At 45.0% G+C, this 18,572-nt stretch overlaps 2 protein-coding genes and 1 non-coding gene across 6 annotated transcripts in view; 1 reads left to right on the top strand and 2 right to left on the bottom strand.

Annotated features, from left to right (window-relative positions):
* The window catches only part of PATL1 (PAT1 homolog 1, processing body mRNA decay factor), a 292,622-nt gene extending 291,496 nt beyond the window's left edge, over window positions 1-1,126 (bottom strand). For all 4 annotated transcript variants that reach the window (XR_003944007.1, XM_030221195.1, XM_030221217.1 and 1 more), the window contains exon 1: window positions 924-1,126. Coding sequence is in view for 3 of the 4 variants with exons in the window: in XM_030221195.1 (XP_030077055.1) it covers window positions 924-938 (15 nt within the window). In the remaining variant the exon portion in view is untranslated. The remainder of the gene's footprint in view (window positions 1-923) is intronic.
* A 404-nt stretch (window positions 1,127-1,530) lies between these two features.
* Window positions 1,531-1,603, bottom strand: TRNAT-UGU. The gene has a single exon. It is a non-coding gene; the product is annotated as a tRNA-Thr (tRNA).
* A 14,869-nt stretch (window positions 1,604-16,472) lies between these two features.
* On the top strand, window positions 16,473-17,140 carry LOC115481794 (histone H2A type 1-like). The gene has a single exon (XM_030221182.1). The coding sequence runs from the start codon at window positions 16,549-16,551 to the stop codon at window positions 16,939-16,941; it is 393 nt and encodes a 130-aa protein (XP_030077042.1). The 5' UTR covers window positions 16,473-16,548; the 3' UTR covers window positions 16,942-17,140.
* The last annotated feature ends 1,432 nt before the right edge of the window (window positions 17,141-18,572 follow it).

Here is an 18,572-nt window from a genome sequence, read left to right as displayed (position 1 = left end):
CTGCTACCTGGCTTTAAGTGCAGATTCTCTGTAAGACCCTTACCTCTCGTTTGCAATTGTATTTTAAAATAAACCTTTTCTGAAGCTAAAAATATAGTCTCTTTGTGTTCTGAGCACATATGGTATCTGTTAAGGTTATACTGATAGCGCATGGACACTTTTAAACTTAGTGCCATGCTCTGAGTACATGCTTTCAAATCTTGCAGTACAGAATACTGCATTTCAACAGAGATATATACTTAATTTATTTAATTTATTGCAATTATCACCTTTGGTGATTGGAGGAGAAATTAATATCCTAAAACTTATAAATACAGCGCCTGCTCTTAAATTATAAACAGTAGCGAGTGCTTTAGAGCAATATTCCCCATGTAAATTATTTCTTGTAACATTATTTATAGTGGAGCCAGAATGCAGAATTTTCAATAACCAAATACAGAATTAAAACATTTTTGCACATAATACTCCAGGAGTAATTTTTAAAGATTTTAAATCATTTTCTAAATATAAGGATTACTAGGTAATGGATTTCCAGATGATATGAGTTAAGCCCACCTCTGGTGGTTTTTTGTTGCTTTAATTAACTGAGAGCATTTGGACCTAAGAATCAAGCAGACCCGATGAGGTATTGAGGCACTGTAGCTGGAAAACAAAGTTTTACAGAATGCAGCCTAGTCGGGGATGGGGAAGTGGAGACCCCTTCTCACATCTACAGAAACTCCCAGATAAAAACGTTCCCATGGCATACCATGTTTGCTCGTACCTTCATCAATGGCACTACAATGTGTCCCCTCCAGGAAGGGCTCCTGAACACCCCCCCCTTTCCCCTGGCCAGACATCCAACTGCTCCCCCACACTCAGGCCTGCCTGGCTCTGCCTCTTCTTCAGCGCTTCCGGTGTGCACCAGCTCTCATCATTCTCACCTCGTATTGGTACATTTCACTCGGTCACGCAGAGGGTGCTCAGAAAGCCACACTCCTCTATCTGTCAACGACACGTCTCTCCTCTTTTTCAAATCTCACTCTTCAACCCATCCACCGAAAATTCCCAGCAAAAACAAAAAAAAAGTTACTGGCGCATGATTCTTACGTCTCGAGCACGTCCCTTACGCTCAAAGAGCGCCAAACCTTTCACTTTCTTACAAGCAGCGCTAAATGCAACACATCAGGTCGATATGGGCATGCGCACTATTTTTTTCCCCAATTCTCATAGCTTTGTTAGGTTATGCAGTATCAATCAGTGCGAAATCTGGTTCAGTAAAGATAATATAGTTGTACACGCTTAACTTTGTTTTCTCTGACACTTTCGTGTGGAAATTATCTTATGCACAAAGACCGTGGTTTGTACTGGTGACTCACCCAGAGAAAAAAGTAAAACACAGGGAGTTCTACCGTATACACTACAAAGATATTCTTCCTGTTTTCGTCATTTATGTAATGTAATCACTATACTGGTAAAATTTTGTATTTTAACATTTTATAAACCCATTTATAAAGGATTATGAAATATAAATTAAACAAAAAAAAAGGAAGGCCCCAGCGAGATTTGAACTCGCGACCCCTGGTTTACAAGACCAGTGCTCTAACCCCTGAGCTATGGAGCCTGTGTTGAATGAGCCATCTTTACTAGGCTACTAATAATATTACTTCTGTTGTATTTTACAAGTGTTTCTATTTTTAGTGACTATTGAGAGACAAATATGGAAAACTAAACCAAGGAGAGAGCATGCTATTCTGACTACCAGTCCTGACCAAGGACTGTATAAGCATTGCAGCCACCACACAGGGTACAAGGGAAGTGGGGGTGGCAAAATTACTCTCTGTCCCTCAAACTTCTCTTCTTGGTCTGGCACAGTGGGCAGGGCAGGGACACCAGGGGCCATGTCCCACAGAGCAATTAAGTCATTCTTCCCAAACCCACATAACTACTGCAGAAGAACATGACTGAGTACAATGCAGGAAACTGAATGTCAAGTCTGAGAAGGCATAGAATAGTTAGCTTAGCTCACCCTTCTGCAGCATTTACATCAAGGCAAAAAAGCCAATCGCATCACCACCATCACCCCCACCTACCAAGCACCTGATCTCTCCCAACACTCCCAAAGGAATACAGAAAACAGCCTGTGCCCAGATGATCAAAAGCCCTGCGCTGTTCCAAACAGCGCCCTAAAAATAGCACCGGGACAGCGCAGAGCTTTTCTGCATCGATGATCAAAGATAATGCATGCAAATCTAAGCAGCACTATTATCTTTGATTATCATGTTGAAGTGCGGGAGAATTGCGCCCGAGCATGCGCTCAGCACAATCCTCCCGCACTTCTTTGACAGGTCTGGGCTGTCAAAAGCCCAAAACTGTCAAAGTGGTCTGCCGATCCCCCAACAAAGAGGCCGCCGCCGCCGGCGGCCAAACCGACTCCCACCCTCCCACCCAGCGATGGGGGGGGGCTGGAGTTCCGGTGGACCTCCGGTCCCCCCGACGACCCCCCCCCCCATGTTCACGGAGGGCTGGAGATCCGGTGGTTCTCCTGCCCCCCCCCCCCACGAACCCCCAGAGGACTTGGTTGCCGGCTTATCCCATCTGCGACGGGGGGGGGGGGGGCTGGAGGATCGGTGGGTCTCCAGCTCCCCAAACCCCCAGAAATCGTTGTGATCCATCGACGGGGGGGGTGGGGCCTAGAGGTCCACCGGACCTCCAGCCCACCCCAACTCCTCCCCCCCCCCCGGCGTTCTCCACAAATCCCTGGTGGTCCGTGGTGACACGTAACCCCACCCTCCTCCCTCCCTCCCGGTCCCCCTACCTTTGTTGGAGGAGGGACGCAGCCTGCATGCCTCCCTCCTCTTCCTTTCGACGCCGCTTCAAAATGGCGGCGCCCAGCCCTGCCCATTGCATCCTGGGATGCGCTGGGCGGGGCTACATACCATATAAGGGAGCGATTCCCTTACATGGTATGTAGCCCCACCCAGCGCATCCCAGGATGCAATGGGCGGGCTGTGCGCCGCCATTTTGAAGCGGCGTCGAAAGGAAGAGGAGGGCGGCATGCAGGCTGCGTCCCTCCTCCAACAAAAGGTAGGGGGGCCGGGAGGAAGGGAGGAGGTTGGGTTTACATGTCACCACGGACCACCAGGGATTTGTTGAGAACGCGGGGGGGGAGGAGTTGGGGTGGGCCTCCAGCCCCACCCCCCTCGTCGATAGATTACAGCCCTTGGCCGGAGGCGGCCACAAGGATTTCTTGGGGTTTGGGGGGCTGGAGGCCCACTGAACCTCCATCCCCCCCCAGCACTGGTGGGAGGGTGGGACAACGCTTGGCCGGAGGCGGCCACGAAGATTTCGGGGGGGTTCGGGGGAGGGTCGGATCGTCAGGGGGGGGGGGAACGGAGGTCCACCAGACCTCCAGTCCCGTATGCTGTGGCCTTGGGGGGGGAACGGGGGCCTGCTAGCATGCAACTGCATGCTGGACAGGGCTCACCATTCCTCCCCAATGATCCGCAAAATCTAACGCCAGCTCGGAGCTGGCGTTGATTTTGCTGCGGCCAGCGACCCAATCTTTGGCGCGCTGGTCGCTGATCATTGGGGATGAATGCGTTAAGCGCCAATTAGCATGCATTTGCAAGCTAATTGCGCTAGAAGCCCTGTTTAGCATGCATTTGCATGCTACTTGCGCTGAGAGCCCTCGAGTGCGCTGTTTCAGGCGCTCGAGGGCTCTGATCATGGGTCGGCTGCAAACTCTGGCGACACCCCTGACCCCCACCCCTTGCAACTCCTCATTCAGTCACACACCGCATGGGGACAGTCTTCCTCTTTAACATCAGCAAAATTCGCCCTTTCCTCTCCGAACACACCACCCGAACTCTCGTCCACGCTCTCATTACCTCTCGCCTTGACTACTGCAACTTACTCTTCACCGGCCTCCCACTTAGCCATCTATCCCCCCTTCAATCTGTTCAGAACTCTGCTGCACGTCTTATATTCCTCCAGAACCGATATACTCATATCACCCCTCTCCTCAGGTCACTTCACTGGCTTCCAATCAGATACCGCATTCAATTCAAGCTTCTCCTTCTTACCTACAAATGCACTCAGTCTGCTGCCCCTCACTACCTTTCTACCCTCATCTCCCCTTACGTTCCCACCCAAAACCTCCGTTCACAGGACAAATCCCTCCTCTCAGTACCCTTCTCCACCACCGCCAACTCCAGGCTCCGCTCATTCTGCCTCGCCTCACCCTATGCTTGGAACAACCTTCCTGAGCCCTTACGCCAAGCCCCCTCCCTGCCCATCTTCAAGTCTTTGCTTAAAGCCCACCTCTTCAATGCTGCGTTCGGCACTTAACTCTTACCGTTCAGTAATCCAGACTGCCCCTTTCGGACTGACTGTTCACTTGTCTTTTAGATTGTAAGCTCCTTGAGCAGGGACTGTCCCTCTATGTTAAATTGTACAGCGCTGCGTAACCCTAGTAGCGCTTTAGAAATGTTAAGTAGTAGTAGTAGTCTGCCAAATAAGGACATTTTTCTATTATTTGGTAGTCTCTGCCCTGATTGGCCAAATAAGGATTTGGCAGACTGAACCTATGCAGTGCATCTAAGGATGCACTGTGCAGGGTCAGGTGCCACTATTATCCAAGTTGGCGATGCAGAGGCAGGAGTGAGTAAGCATTGTTCCTGCCTCTTGAACATAAGAACATAAGCGTTGCCATACTGGGACAGACCAAAAGTCCATCAAGCCCATTATCCTGTTTCCAACAATGGCCAATCCAGGTCACAAGTACCTGTCAAGATCCCAGAACAGTTAAACAGATTTTATGCTGCTTATCCTAGAAATAATCAAAAACTAGAAAAAATGGCACCACGCCAACCTAATCTTTTTGAAACATACACAACCAATGGTGGATGGAGCAAAACAAGCTCAATGAACAGTCTGTTGTTTAATAAAGGGACGTCTCATACTGTTACATAGGCACTGTTGTCACGTGCTACATCAAAGCATACGCTTTTGTGACACTTTATAATCATAGACAGCCCCCAACCTCCGATAGTGCACAACTATGCTTAATCAGTGTCTCTTAAAATCTTTATATTTTCAAATAACAAATATCCCAGTGAAATAATTAAAAAAAAACATTTTATAAGTTTTTTTAAGTGCACTATCGACATTCAAAGAGCTTTAAACTAGGTGCAGGAAAAATCAACTTATCTTAATGTTTGATGTTTGATGAAAGCCACACGCCTCTGTCGTTCTTAGATCATGCTGTGGTTTTAAACATCCTGCACTTCAAGATCTCAACATTAGATTCTAATCCCGGTATATGTCAAGTCCCTAGAAATAAGCAGTGGATTCTCCTAAGTCCTTCTTAATAATGGCTTATGAACTTTTCTATTAGGAAATTATCCAAACCTTTTTTAAACTCTATTAAACTAACTGCTTTTACTAAATTCCCTGGAAATGAATTCCAGAGTTTAATTACATGTTGAGTGAAGAAATATTGGCTCCGGTTTGTTTTAAATTTACTACGTAGACGCTTTATTGCATGCCCTCTAGTCCTAGTATTTTTGAAAAGAGTAAACAAGCGATTCATGTCTACCCATTCCATTCCACTCATTATTTTATACACCGCTATCATTTCTCCTTTCAGCCATCTCTTCTCCAAGCTGAAGTACCCCAACCACTGTAGCCTTTCCTCATAGGGAATCTGGGGAGGCGTTAGGGGTGCCACTAGACACCAGAGATATTTCTTTAGGGGATTGGGGTGCCACTAGACAGCAAGGATATTTCTTTGGAAGGTCAGGGGTGCCAGTAAACACTAGGGATATTTGTTTGTGTGATGAGAGGCTCAGAGGATCAGGATCATCTCAGGGGGTAAGGGGATCAAATGATAGAAAATGTTTAATTCAGAAGAGTTTGGGGGATTTTGGATAAAGGGTGGAGATGACCTTTGCATTGCAACATTATTATTTTTTCTATAACATCAACCTTCCTGTCAGTGTGTGAACCAGTCATCACTCATGCAATGACAGGAAAGGGGACATCTTATAGTGAGTTATAACAGTGTGCACTATTTTTTTTTTTTTGGGGGGGGGGGGATGACAGTAAATACTTTTTAAGGTGGCAGTAATTTTCATGGTCATTCGTTACTGCATCTCATCAGTAAATTTTTATGGAAAGCTCACGTTAGAAACTGTGCACTCAGTGGCTCTAATGGCAACTTTCTGCATTGGCACATGAGTTCTAAAAAAACTGACACAAACACAAACAATAAAGATTACCTTTTTAGTCCACTTGAATATGTAGAAATAAGCACATTGGATTAGCATTGGAACATTATCTATAATTTAATTAATATCTAGGGAGTTTTACAATAGTGCCCAGTGCAGATAGGCAGAGATAAACAGATAGCTCTGATGGCAGGAGCAGACTTAAATGTAGTCGCTATCACGGAGACTTGGTTCAATGATTCCCATGAATGGGACACAAAAATACCGGGCTATAATCTATTTAGGAAGGATACAGATGGTCAAAAAGGTGGAGGAGTAGCTCTATACGTGAGAAATAATATAAAAGCAACAAATGCAAGGTCTCTAAGGAAAAGAAGAAGCAATATGGATTGCCTTGAAAAGAGAAGATGGAACCCCTGTCCACATGGGTGTTGTCTATAGACCTCTGACACAATCTGAGCAGCTTGATAAAGATTTTGTTGCAGATGTCCGAAAGCTGGGAAAGAAAGGGGAATTGCTGTTACTGGAAGCCAAAGAACCACCAAATTTTGCAAACAATAAGAAGATCTAAATAATGGTACAGAAATTAAATTCATTATCAGACCAGATGTAAGGCCATAAATAGCCTGAAATATCATAGAGACAGATTTGAATAATATTCTCTCTTGAACTGGAAGCCAATGGAAAGTTGCTATATGAAATGAAACACTGTCAAATGTTCTCTATTTAAAAATGAGTCTAGGCAGTGTTTTGAATGAGCTGAAGCTTTCTTAATAGCTTGACTGATAAACCTAGATACAATACATTACAATAATTTAAGTGTGTCAACACCAGCATCTGAACTAGTATAGTAAAGGCAGATTGGTCAGATCGTATTTTGAACAATCTTAACTGTTTCAGTTTGAACATTGATTTTCTCCAAAGCTGATTTATTTGCAATTCATGTCATTTGAGAATCAAGAATTACCCCCCCCCCCCCCCCCAAGCTTTAGAATTGTACTCAACAGGAAAAATTCTGTTACAAGATAGAATACGCTCCTTCGGTATATGAGTACCTGAGTTTGTAAATCCACAATAGAACACTAGCTCCTACCCCATGACTCTCCAATTTCCTCTGGAGTCTTTCATGAGGTACTTTGTCAAACGCCTTCTGAAAATCCAGATACACAATATCAACCAGCTCACCTTTATCCACATGTTTGTTCACCCCTTCAAAGAAATGTATTATTATTAATATTAGCATTTGTATAGCGCCAGCAGACGCATGCAACGCTGAACACCTGATACAAAGTAGTAGATTGGTGAGGCAAGATTTCCCTTCACTAAATCCATGTTGACTTTGAGAGGCATAATTGAGTGTCGCCGGCAATCTATTTTGGCAGCGGCGCAACAGCTGGCCGGAACCGTATTTTCGAAAAAGATGGCCGGCCATCTTTTTTTTTTTATAATACGGTTTAGCCCGGCCAAATGCCAGAGTTCGCTGGGTTTGAGATCGCCGGGTTTGTTTTTCAGCGATAATGGAAAAAAATGCCGGCCATCTCAAACCCAACGAAATCCAAGGCATTTGGTCATGGGAGGAGCCAGCATTTGTAGTGCACTGGTCCCCCTGACATGTCAGGACAGCAACCGGGCACCCTAGGGGGCACTTCTAAAAACGCAGACTAAGCAGAAGTCAGTAAAAGTTTGTGTTGTAAATAAGCAAAAAGTGTATTATTTAATCTAAGTTTTAGAGCCTGCTGTGAACTGTTGAGAATTGAGGGGTCCCGAGCCCCCCAAGAAGGCTAGAGTGACCTCAATCTGATGTAGCAAAAGCATTTGTACTTACAGCCTTTCATCATTAAGTGAAGCCCACAAATCATCATTTGGAATGAGGAGTTTATTTACAAATCAGACTTTAATCAGATACATTCATCAGACCAATTCTGGATTCAGCTGACCGGAGCTCTGCTGCTTCCGAGGCGTTGGAGAAAAGTTCTCCCGAGGGCTTGCATGCACCCTGCTTTTATACAATTTGGTCACTATACAAGTCTATGGAGAGGGATTTTTTTTCTCTAATATTGCTTAATCTATGAGTCATGACCTCCGGCCAGGTGCTCTTCCGTTTTAGTATTGCAACCTGTTGTGCAATTTCCCTTTTTGTAAACACTTCCTTAGATACGGACATCCAAACATCAAAACATGAACATCTCCCTAGATACGGACATCTAAACATCAAAACATGAACAAAACAACTTTTTTATGAAGATATCTAAATTTGGATATATTAGGTTCATATCATCTTGTAATCTGAGTGCCATCTTATAAGGACAGACTCCGTGTTATGAACCAAACTTCTTATCAATTCTGTCTTTAATTTCTACATCATGTGTGTTACACTCAATTTGGAAGTTGCACCAGGTTTCAAAGCTATGTAGCTTGGCCTACCACTATTCCAGTGGATAAGCTATGTAGCTTAGCCTACCACTATTCCAGTGGATAGATCTTAGGGTAGAACACATATTAACTTGCAGGAAAAGCAAGTCCTTGCTCAGCCAGTCATAGATTTTTAAACCTAGCTGGTATTTTTACAGCCTGAGTCCTAAAATCTGGCCTTCCACCCTTCCGGTGGGCATCCAGTGAGGGCCTCTTGCTGTAGTATAATTATACATTCCCCACTTGTCACCCCCTCTGAGGAGGGGTGACACAAAACTAGTTTGTCACTATCTATTCCAGAAGGTGCCAAACTATCAAACGAGAGTGAGTTTTGCTCTTATGGATTGCTAGCAGATATTATGCAAGACAGGAAACTTCATTCTTAGGTGGTATATTTTTGGGCATATGGAATTCCCTTTATATTACCCAACCCCTTGGGCTTAATCCTGATGTCATCTCTCTTGAGACTTACTCAAACCTGTAGTGAGAAAGGTTTTATGAATGGGACAAATCCATGAGTTCATCTGCAAAATCTCATGAAGTATAGGTATATGGGTAATAGCAATTTAAGGTGGATCGTACTAATAAACACTTTCAGGTCTTTCTATGGCTTCTATTGTATCTGTTGCATAGTGCATGGGGAGATAATCTAATGTATCTATCTCAGTGGTCTTGGGAAGGAATAGTGGTTTTGATTAAGCATTGTTATGGGCTCAACAAATATATGGTTAGTACTCTGATTGCAGGCTGTTTTAGGTTGTAGGAATTCAGAATCCTTAAATAAGTATGAGGTTGTCTTATACAGCAAAAAGGGTCAATCCTAGGAAAATTTATATTAACAAAGGTCATGCATGGATCTTGACATATGCATAATGACCTGGAAGTATGGGAAGCATTTTACATATCCGTTACCCCACTTGGAGCTTAGTCAAACCTACAGAAAGACATGCAGCTTAAGTAAGCTTAAGTAAGCCTACACCAAAGTTAAACAATTGCATAACAGGTTGATACTAACAGGGTTTATACCTACATTATGATATCATAGCCAGTATTAGGGTTTGATGTTACCCTTGTATCTGAGCAATATCAACTTCAATTTTAAATTACATAAACAGAAATAACAGGGAAACTCTTAGAAAAACAATTAGAACAATAAAGGAAATAATAGGAAAATAAAAATAAAACCTTTTCAATATATAGACAGGATTGCTGCTAAACTGAAAATAAAACAAAATATGAATCTATAATGTCCATAAACAGCAACAGTAATTCTCAAATTAAGTATCAGTTCTAAATTCTCTTTCATCGATCATGGTTGAGGCGGTGGAAGCGCTGAAGAATCTGGACGGAGATCTGGAAGATCTAACAGGGCTGGATTTTCAAGCTGGCCTGCTGAAGGAAGTGGTCGGTCTTGAGATGGTTAGGCTGGTAACATCTGGTTCTTTCACATGGACCCAAAACTCGTAAAGATTATTGCCACAACCTTAGGGGATCTAACATCATTTGGGCCTGGATAGATCTTGAAGACGTACTTATGGTGTACAAACTTGGATCTTTCCATGTCTTTATTCTAGGCAGGCACCATCATAATCTGTCCATCAAGATGACTGTATGCCTGAATGTTACATTGCTATATCTTGGTGGGCATAATCAGTGTGAATTGAATAAATGTCAAGAGAAATGAAAGACAATGTAAACATGGAGAAAACAGTGCTAATTAAGTGCAAAAGCAAAAGCGAAACCATAAGGGTTCAATAATGAAAAGTCAATTTACATAAATAGCAATAGTATATATGAAATTATATCTCCTGATTGGTAGGGGTCAGAGCTTCAACTGCAACCCTCTTAATACTAGGAATTGGGATCTGCATAATATATCCCCACTTCTGGCTTGCATAATGTGCGAGACAGATTGGTAATTTTTACGAACACATGATCAAATAACAATGGTTAAGTATATGGAACAAAAAAAGTACAAAAACTAACAATAAAAATTTAGAGATGATGGTAAATGTTCAAGTTATTGATGTATGGAGGGCAATGTGTTGCAATCTATCGCCAATAGATATGGAATCTTCACCTGCGATGACTAACATTCACCAAGGGTTGGGCCCTCAGCTGCAGGAGGCCAGTGAGGGCCTCTTGCTGTAGTATAATTATACAGAACCCAGCCACCCAGCCAGTAGCAGAGCTGCCAAGGGGTCCCAATTTTTGAGATGGAGATTTTAGTACACTCCCAGCCCCACCCACTTTGCACTGGCTCCACCCACTCTGCATGGCTCCTCCCCCTGACACACCTCTATCCCACAGCCATTTCAGAAAATATTTTATTTAATAGCCTAATACCCTTTTCAATTAGCTTTCAGAGGCCAAAACCTCCTGCCTCAGGTCAGTATAATGCTATTATGGTATCCTCTCCTGACCTGAGGCAGGAAGTGTTGGTCTCTGAAAGCTAATCAAAAATGTTTTAAAATCAGTGAAGGTATCACCTTATTTTCTATTGTATGTTTTATTTGCATTTATTAAAGTTTGGTAACACAGCTAACACACTACTTTATCATAAATTAAAAATAAAATTATTTTATTTACCTTTGTTGTCTGGCTATTTTACTTTTTCTAATTGTGTTGCTCTCAGTCTCTTGATTCTGCTTTCCTTCATCTTTCTCTTGCCAGGCTTTCCTGTCCATTCATCACCTATGGCTTTTCATCTTTTCCTCACCCTTGTTCTCCACATGCCCCTTCCTCTTATTCTCCAGTCTTTCACTACTCTGTCTTCTCCCCCTTTCCATCCAGCAGCTCCCCTCTTTCTCTCCCCATCACGTGTCTCCTCTCTTTCTTTCTGCATCCTTTCATCCAGCATCTCCTTTTTCTCCTTACCCTTCCATCCAGCGTCTTCCCTCTTTCTCTCCCCATCCTTCCACCCATTTACCCTCTCTCCTGATCCTTCCATCTAGTGTGTGTGTGTCTCTCTCTTCCCTCCGTCTATCTAGTGTCTATCTCTCTACCCTTTTCTGTTCAGTGTCCCCCCCCTCTCTCTCTCTCCACATCCTTCCAGTCTCTCCCTTTCTCTCTGCATCCTTTCATCCATCTCCCCTCTTTCTCTCCCTATCCTTCTATCTAGCGTCTTTCCTCCCCATCCTTCCATCCATTATCCCTCTTTCTCTTCCCATCTTTCCGTCTTCCCTCTTTCTCTCCTTATCCTTCTGTCTACCCCCTCTCTTCCATCCAGTGTGTCTCTCTCTCTACCCTTTCCCAATGATCATGTCTCCCCCTCTCTCTCCCCATCCTTCAATGTCTCTCCTGTTTCTCTCCCAACCCTTCCTTCCAGCATCTTCCCTCTTTCTGCTCTCAGCCAGGACCGCCCCCTTTCTCATCTTCTACAGCTTCTCTCTTTCTCCAGCCCTTCTCCATATCTCCTCCTTCTCTCCCCGTCTTTCCACTCTCTCCATTCTACCTGCCTCAAACTCCCCCTTCCACCTGATAATAATTTCCTGGCCACTGCTGCTTCTCTTGTTGAGCAGCAGCAGCCGTGAAAAAAAAAAGCTAACAAAACAATTTTAAAAAGCAAGTGCGGGGCCGCAGCAGCCTTCAAGCATGGGCTTTTGGCACTGTAGCCGCTCCTCTCTCCTCTCTCTGTCCCTGGAGCGGAGCAGGAAGTCAATGTCAAGTTCCTACTCCTCCAGGGGCAGAGAGAGGGGAAAGGATCAGCTGCAGAGCCGACAGCCCACGCTTGAAGGCTGTTGTGGCCCCGCTCTTGCTTTCTTAATATTTTTGTTCGCTCTTTTTTTTTGTCACGGATGCTGCTGCTGAAGAGAAGCAGCAGCAGTGGCCAGAAAATTAATACAGGGTGGAAGGGAGAGCTGCCGACGCCGTATCTCAGCGGGAGACTTTCCCGCTTTGGCGGGAGTGTGGGAGATGACCTGCCAAAGTGGGAGTCTCCCGCTGTCACGTTTTCAAAGCTGGAACCTGGGCTTGTAAGCCCTTGGGTCACTGCCGAGGAGCGGCAGTGGCAGGCAAAACCACCCCACACCGGAGACTAGGCAGAACAGGACTGGAACCCCGGACTGGGGTTGCAGCAGAAGCAAAACCAGCTGGAACAGGCAGAACTTAAGCAGAGCAGGTACCCTTAAACTTCACCTGCACTTGGCCACTTTTCACCAGGAGTTGAGCTCCTGGCTGCAGGTGGCCGGCAGGACTTACTGGGCAAGGCAGGACTGGATACCCACTAGGCTGAACCAGGACTGAGGGTCAGAGAGGAAAGGAACATACAGGGACAGCAAGGCACACAGGGAGGCTAGGCAGAAAACTAGACTAGGACTCTCAGACAGACAAGGGACAGATCTGAAAGCTGCAAGCAGCCACTGAAACAGGGAACAAACACTGGTAGACAAGAGACAGAACTGAAAGCTGCAAGCAGCCACTGAAACGGGAAAAAACACAGACAACCTAGCACTAGACAAAGACATACAAACAAGAGCAAGACTGGGAAACAAGCAATACAGAACACAAGCAGTACAGGACTCAAAGCTACACAAAGACTAGCGGGGATGGGACGACTTCCCTATGAAGAAAGACTAAGGAGGCTAGGGCTATACAGCTTGGAGAAGAGACGGCTGAGGGGAGACATGATAGAGGTATATAAAATAATGAGTGGAGTGGAACAGGTGGATGTGAAGCGTCTGTTCACGCTTTCCAAAAATACTAGGACTAGGGGGCATGCGATGAAACTACAGTGTAGTAAATTTAAAACAAATCGGAGAAAAGTTTTCTTCACCCAACGTGTAATTAAACTCTGGAATTCATTGCCGGAGAAAGTGGTGAAGGCGGTTAGCTTAGCAGAGTTTAAAAAGGGGTTGGACAGTTTCCTAAAGGACAAGTCCATAAACCACTACTAAACGGACTTGGAAAACTCCAAAATTCCAGGAATAACATGTATAGAATGTTTGTACGTTTGGGAAGCTTGCCAGGTGCCCTTGGCCTGGATTGGCCGCTGTCGTGGACAGGATGCTGGGCTCGATGGACCCTTGGTCTTTTCCCAGTATGGCATTACTTATGTACTTATAAAGACTAAGCTAGAATCAGGCAAGAATACAAACTATAAACTGGACTGGGCAGAAGTGCAGCAAGCACCAACATACCAGGGCCTTAGACGATGCAAAGGCCAAGCAGAAAGGTTTCAAAATGGCTAATAAGCCCAGCAGCAGCTGAGACTCAGATGCAGCAATCACCAGGACACTAAGGGTGCTGTGCAGGTTCAAACAAAACAAGCAGGTCTGGCAGTCTGGAAGATCCGGACTGGACTAGGCTGAAATCTGGAATGGGAAACAGCACACAGACAATCCACTGAAGCCAGCACACAGAGACAGAACTAACTCACAAAGAACAGACCGAAGCCAGCTCAGAAGCTGACCACAGGACCTAAGGTGAGTCTGAGAGGGGTCATGGCCACAGACGTGACACCCGCTGAATGCGGGAGACTTGGCAGCTCTGCAATAGAATATAACTGAATTCTATTATTCAGTCTCACTGTGTTTTCAAATGTAAGCCACATTGAACCCGAGTTTGCTTGGGCTAATATGGGATATAAATGTAAAAAAAAAAATCCTTTATCCTCCACCTTTTAAGACACTGCCTATCCAGCTGGAGATGGCACAATGAAAGCAAGTTTTGTCCAGTGAAGACTAACTCAAAATAAACTGTTCCTTAGCTGGGCCCTAGTATTACCAGATTGAAAATGCGACCATACCATGCCTCTATGGTTATGTTCCACTAATAAGTTAAACGATTAACTGGCTATCTTGAAAGGATTATATAACCTTTGGATGCATGACTAGGGACACAAACATACACTTATTTATTCAATATATCACAATTCCTCATGTACATCCAGAAAACAACCTTTTAGGGTGGATAGTGTTTACAGTGAGCGCCTTTTATTATCAACCAGATAGAAATGAGTCTTCAGTTTTGGCACAATATAAGAAAACCAAAGGTCTGCATTAAGGGCTTTAAGGCCATGTAGTTGTGTTTAAATAAATGAGAGTTCCACATGAAACAAAATATTTATTTTTATTTTTATTTTGACTTATAAAACCACTCGTCCCTGAAATGCCCTCCCGTGGGAGGTGGTGGAAATGAAAACGGTAACGGAATTCAAACATGCGTGGGATAAGCATAAAGGAATCCTGTGCCGAAGGAATGGATCCTCAGGAGCTTAGTCAAGATCGGGAGGCGGGGACTGGTGGTTGGGAGGTGGGGATAGGGCTGGGCAGACTTATACGGTCTGTGCCAGAGCCAGTGGTGGGAAGCTGGACTGGTGGTTGGGAGGCGGGGATAGTGCTAGACAGACTTGTACGGTCTGTGCCAGAGCCGGGGTTGGGAGGCAGGGCTGGGGTGGTGAGGATAGTGCTGGTTGGGTTGGAGGCGGGGATAGGGCTGGGCAGACTTATACGGTCTGTGCCAGAGCCGGTGGTGGGAAGCGGGACTGGTGGTTGGGAGGCGGGGATAGGGCTGGGCAGACTTGTACGGTCTGTGCCAGAGCCGGTGGTTGGGAGGTGGGGCTGGTGGTTGGGAGGCGGGGATAGTGCAGGGCAGACTTATACGGTCTGTGCCCTGAAGAGCATAGGCAGTGTTGCCAGGTGGGCGGTTTTCCCGCCCAATTGGGCGGTTTTCCGCGACCTGCCGCGGGAAATTTTTGCCCGCGGCGGGTCGAGGTTTTTTGGGCTTCTTTTTCTTCTTTTCCGCGGTTTTTTTTGGCCGCGGGGGGCGGGGTTAGTGACGTTTTGGGCGGGGTTAGTGACGTTCTGGGCGGGGCCGGTGACGGGGGAGGCGGGGCCGATGATGAGGGGGGCGGGGCCGGTGACGGGGGAGGCGGGGCCGATGACGGCGGGGGTGATGACGCGGGGGTGGGGGTGTCAGGGGCGGGGTTTCAGTTTGGGCGGATTTTGGGCGGGTTTTGGGCTGGATTGGGTGGGAAAAAAATTTTCCATCTGGCAACCCTGAGCATAGGTACAAATCAAAAAAGGGTATACACAAAAAGCAGCAAATATGAGTTATCTTGTTGGGCAGACTGGATGGACAGTGCAGGTCTTTTTCTGCCATCATCTACTATGTTACTACGTTACTATGAAATATGCTCAAAACTGAATAATCCATTTGTGTATTTAAAATGTAAACTTGTACAAAACAGATGCAAATGTGATTCCATGTGCCCCCATGAAAGGAGCGTTTAATTTTACTTCCATTTAATTTCAGTATATTCCATCTTTATAACACCAGGCTTCCTAAGGCAGGTTACAACAGTTATGATTAGTAGTAGTAATGAACCCATCAAAAACCAGGCTATCCTCACTGAAATCTCGCCATCTGTACTGTATAGAACAGTGTAGAAAAATGAGCACAAAATACAGAGGTTATAACTGCTGTTTATAGCAGCTATAATAATATTTAAGTTGTTTTAGTGATATTCAATTTTTATTTAATTATATTTATTGTCGCGATGGGAAGCTTTCAAAATAAATGAAAAAGCTGTCAAATAAGTAAAAAAATGAAAAAAAAAAATCTTTTGTTCTCCAATCTGTTAAGGCACTGCCTATCCAACTGGAATAGCTTTAGACTTTTTACAGATGGACCAAGCATTCATTTTTAATAATCTTTTGCTATTGTTTTTGGGTGAACTAAACTCCGCCTACTAGCTTCAGCTCGTATGATGGACTACATAGGAACACCCCATCTCCTGTTTTCTTCAACCTCCTTGGGCTCGTACCGTCTGTCTCCTGTTTATTCACAGGTCTTCCTCTTATTGGCTCTCTGGCCTGTCAGCGTACAGGCGTTGTGCGCACGAGGACGTGGTAGGAAAAGAAGTGCGTCATCACAGCAGAGAGAGCAGCCATCTTCCGTTCTTAGAACAGGGGAGACAGGTATAATTATGTCTGGCCGCGGGAAGCAGGGTGGTAAAGCTCGCGCTAAAGCTAAATCTCGCTCTTCGCGGGCCGGCTTGCAGTTTCCCGTGGGGCGCGTGCACCGGCTGTTACGCAAGGGGAATTATGCGGAGCGCGTGGGGGCCGGGGCCCCCGTGTACTTGGCAGCGGTGCTGGAGTACCTGACTGCCGAGATCCTGGAGCTGGCGGGCAACGCAGCGCGAGACAACAAGAAGACGCGCATCATTCCCCGCCACCTGCAGCTCGCCATCCGCAACGACGAGGAGCTCAACAAGCTGCTGGGCAAAGTTACTATTGCCCAGGGAGGTGTCCTGCCCAACATCCAGGCTGTTCTGCTGCCCAAGAAAACAGAGAGCCATAAGTCCTCTAAGACCAAGTAACGGGGAGGCCGCTGCTGCTGGGGGACGCGAAAGGAGCGGAGAACAACAAATTCTCAAAGACTAAGGAGCGCGGAGACTGCTGCTTGTAGGTCGTAAATACTTGCGCGGAGGCCGCCCCGCCAACACTCCAAGCAGCGGAGAGCCACACGTCCTCTAAGACCAAGTATCGGGGAGACTGCGTCGGATAATTGGAAGAAAGGAAAAAAAACTGATGCAGAGGCCGCCGCAAGGACTCTCTGCAGGGAGCGGGTTCCTAACGTTTCACATAAACTGGGGGATTATTCCAATTCAAGTGTGTTGTAGAGTCTGCTTTCTACAACTTGTGGGTGAAGCATTAGCTCCTGTGAAATTGCTTTCTTCTGGATGCTTGTATTTTAAATAATTCTACTTTTTCCTCTTGTATTTTGTAGTTATATGAATAGATTGATTTCTGTATTCAAGGGATGGCCTAAATGTTTTGGGCACAGTTTCTTGCTGACATCTTTCTTTCCAGTTCTTTGCTCTGTGAACAGATGATGTGATATCGCATCATGGAAACTTGCATTAAAGATTCTGGTTTGTTCAGATATGAAGCCATGTGTATATAACGCAGGTCCTATTACTTACAAAAAAAAAAAACCTAAAATGCTTTCAAACACGCAATCTTCATTTTTCTAAGACAAATGTTTGAGAGTGTCGGCGTGTCATTTGAAATAAATTACCTGCCGCATTTTAAGTTGTGTGTTCTGATTATTAAAGATCATAGCAGTTAATGGCTGCAGGGCCTTGTGGTGGCTTCCCCCCTCCACCCAGTCTTGGTTTTGGAACTTCCTTAGGGGGTTGTTTACTAAACCTTAGCTAGAGTTATCTGCAGAAGTGCTGATAGGAATAAAATGGGTCTTTCTGTAGATAACTCGATCCAAGCTTTAGTAAACGAGGGGTTAGTTCGTAGCTACCCCCTTGGATGAGACATACAAAACTTATGAATGAAAGCAATTTTTTCCTTTAAGATGGATACGACTAGGAAAGTGTGTATCATTTATTACAAGAATCTCCAAGAAGTGAAACTTGTAGCAGACCTTTGAATGGGGTCGTTTTATCCAGACCTTTTCAACAACCCTTTTCACTGTCATGGTTCACAAAAAGTTTTTATTGCATAATATCTTAGAATTCTGGTTTGAACATTATATCCAGTTCATACAGTAACCACTTTCTGAAAAGTAACTAAACTTCTAAATTAAAATGGTTTTAATGAAAGTTGGAAAGGTTTTTTTTGATGTAGATTCCCCCCCCCCCCCCCCCCCCCCCCCCCGGAGGATCCGGCATATCTGGATGATCTGGTGAATCTGGTTTTTACCTCTTTCTATTTTTCACGGGAGTATAGAATAATGTATCATAGTTAGGGATTTTGGTTTTTAGCAATTAAGGCAAGTAATCCACTGAGTCTGAGGGGAGGGAGCTCTTGAGTTGCAGGCAGTGTTGATTTCTTTCAGTAACAGTTCTCTTGGGCTCTGCAGATTGCTAAGTGGACATACATGAAATCCAGAATTCTCCTCCATCAGCACTGCCCCTCCTCACATTTATAGCTCTCTTTGTTTACCCCACAACACATGCCCCCTTACCTAGTCTGTCCAGATCACCTCCTCTTTCAG

The sequence above is a fragment of the Microcaecilia unicolor genome, chromosome 1, assembly GCF_901765095.1.
Source record: "Microcaecilia unicolor chromosome 1, aMicUni1.1, whole genome shotgun sequence".
In the NCBI taxonomy this organism is placed as follows: Eukaryota; Metazoa; Chordata; class Amphibia; order Gymnophiona; family Siphonopidae; genus Microcaecilia; species Microcaecilia unicolor.
This window is presented reverse-complemented; position numbering and strand designations above follow the sequence as displayed.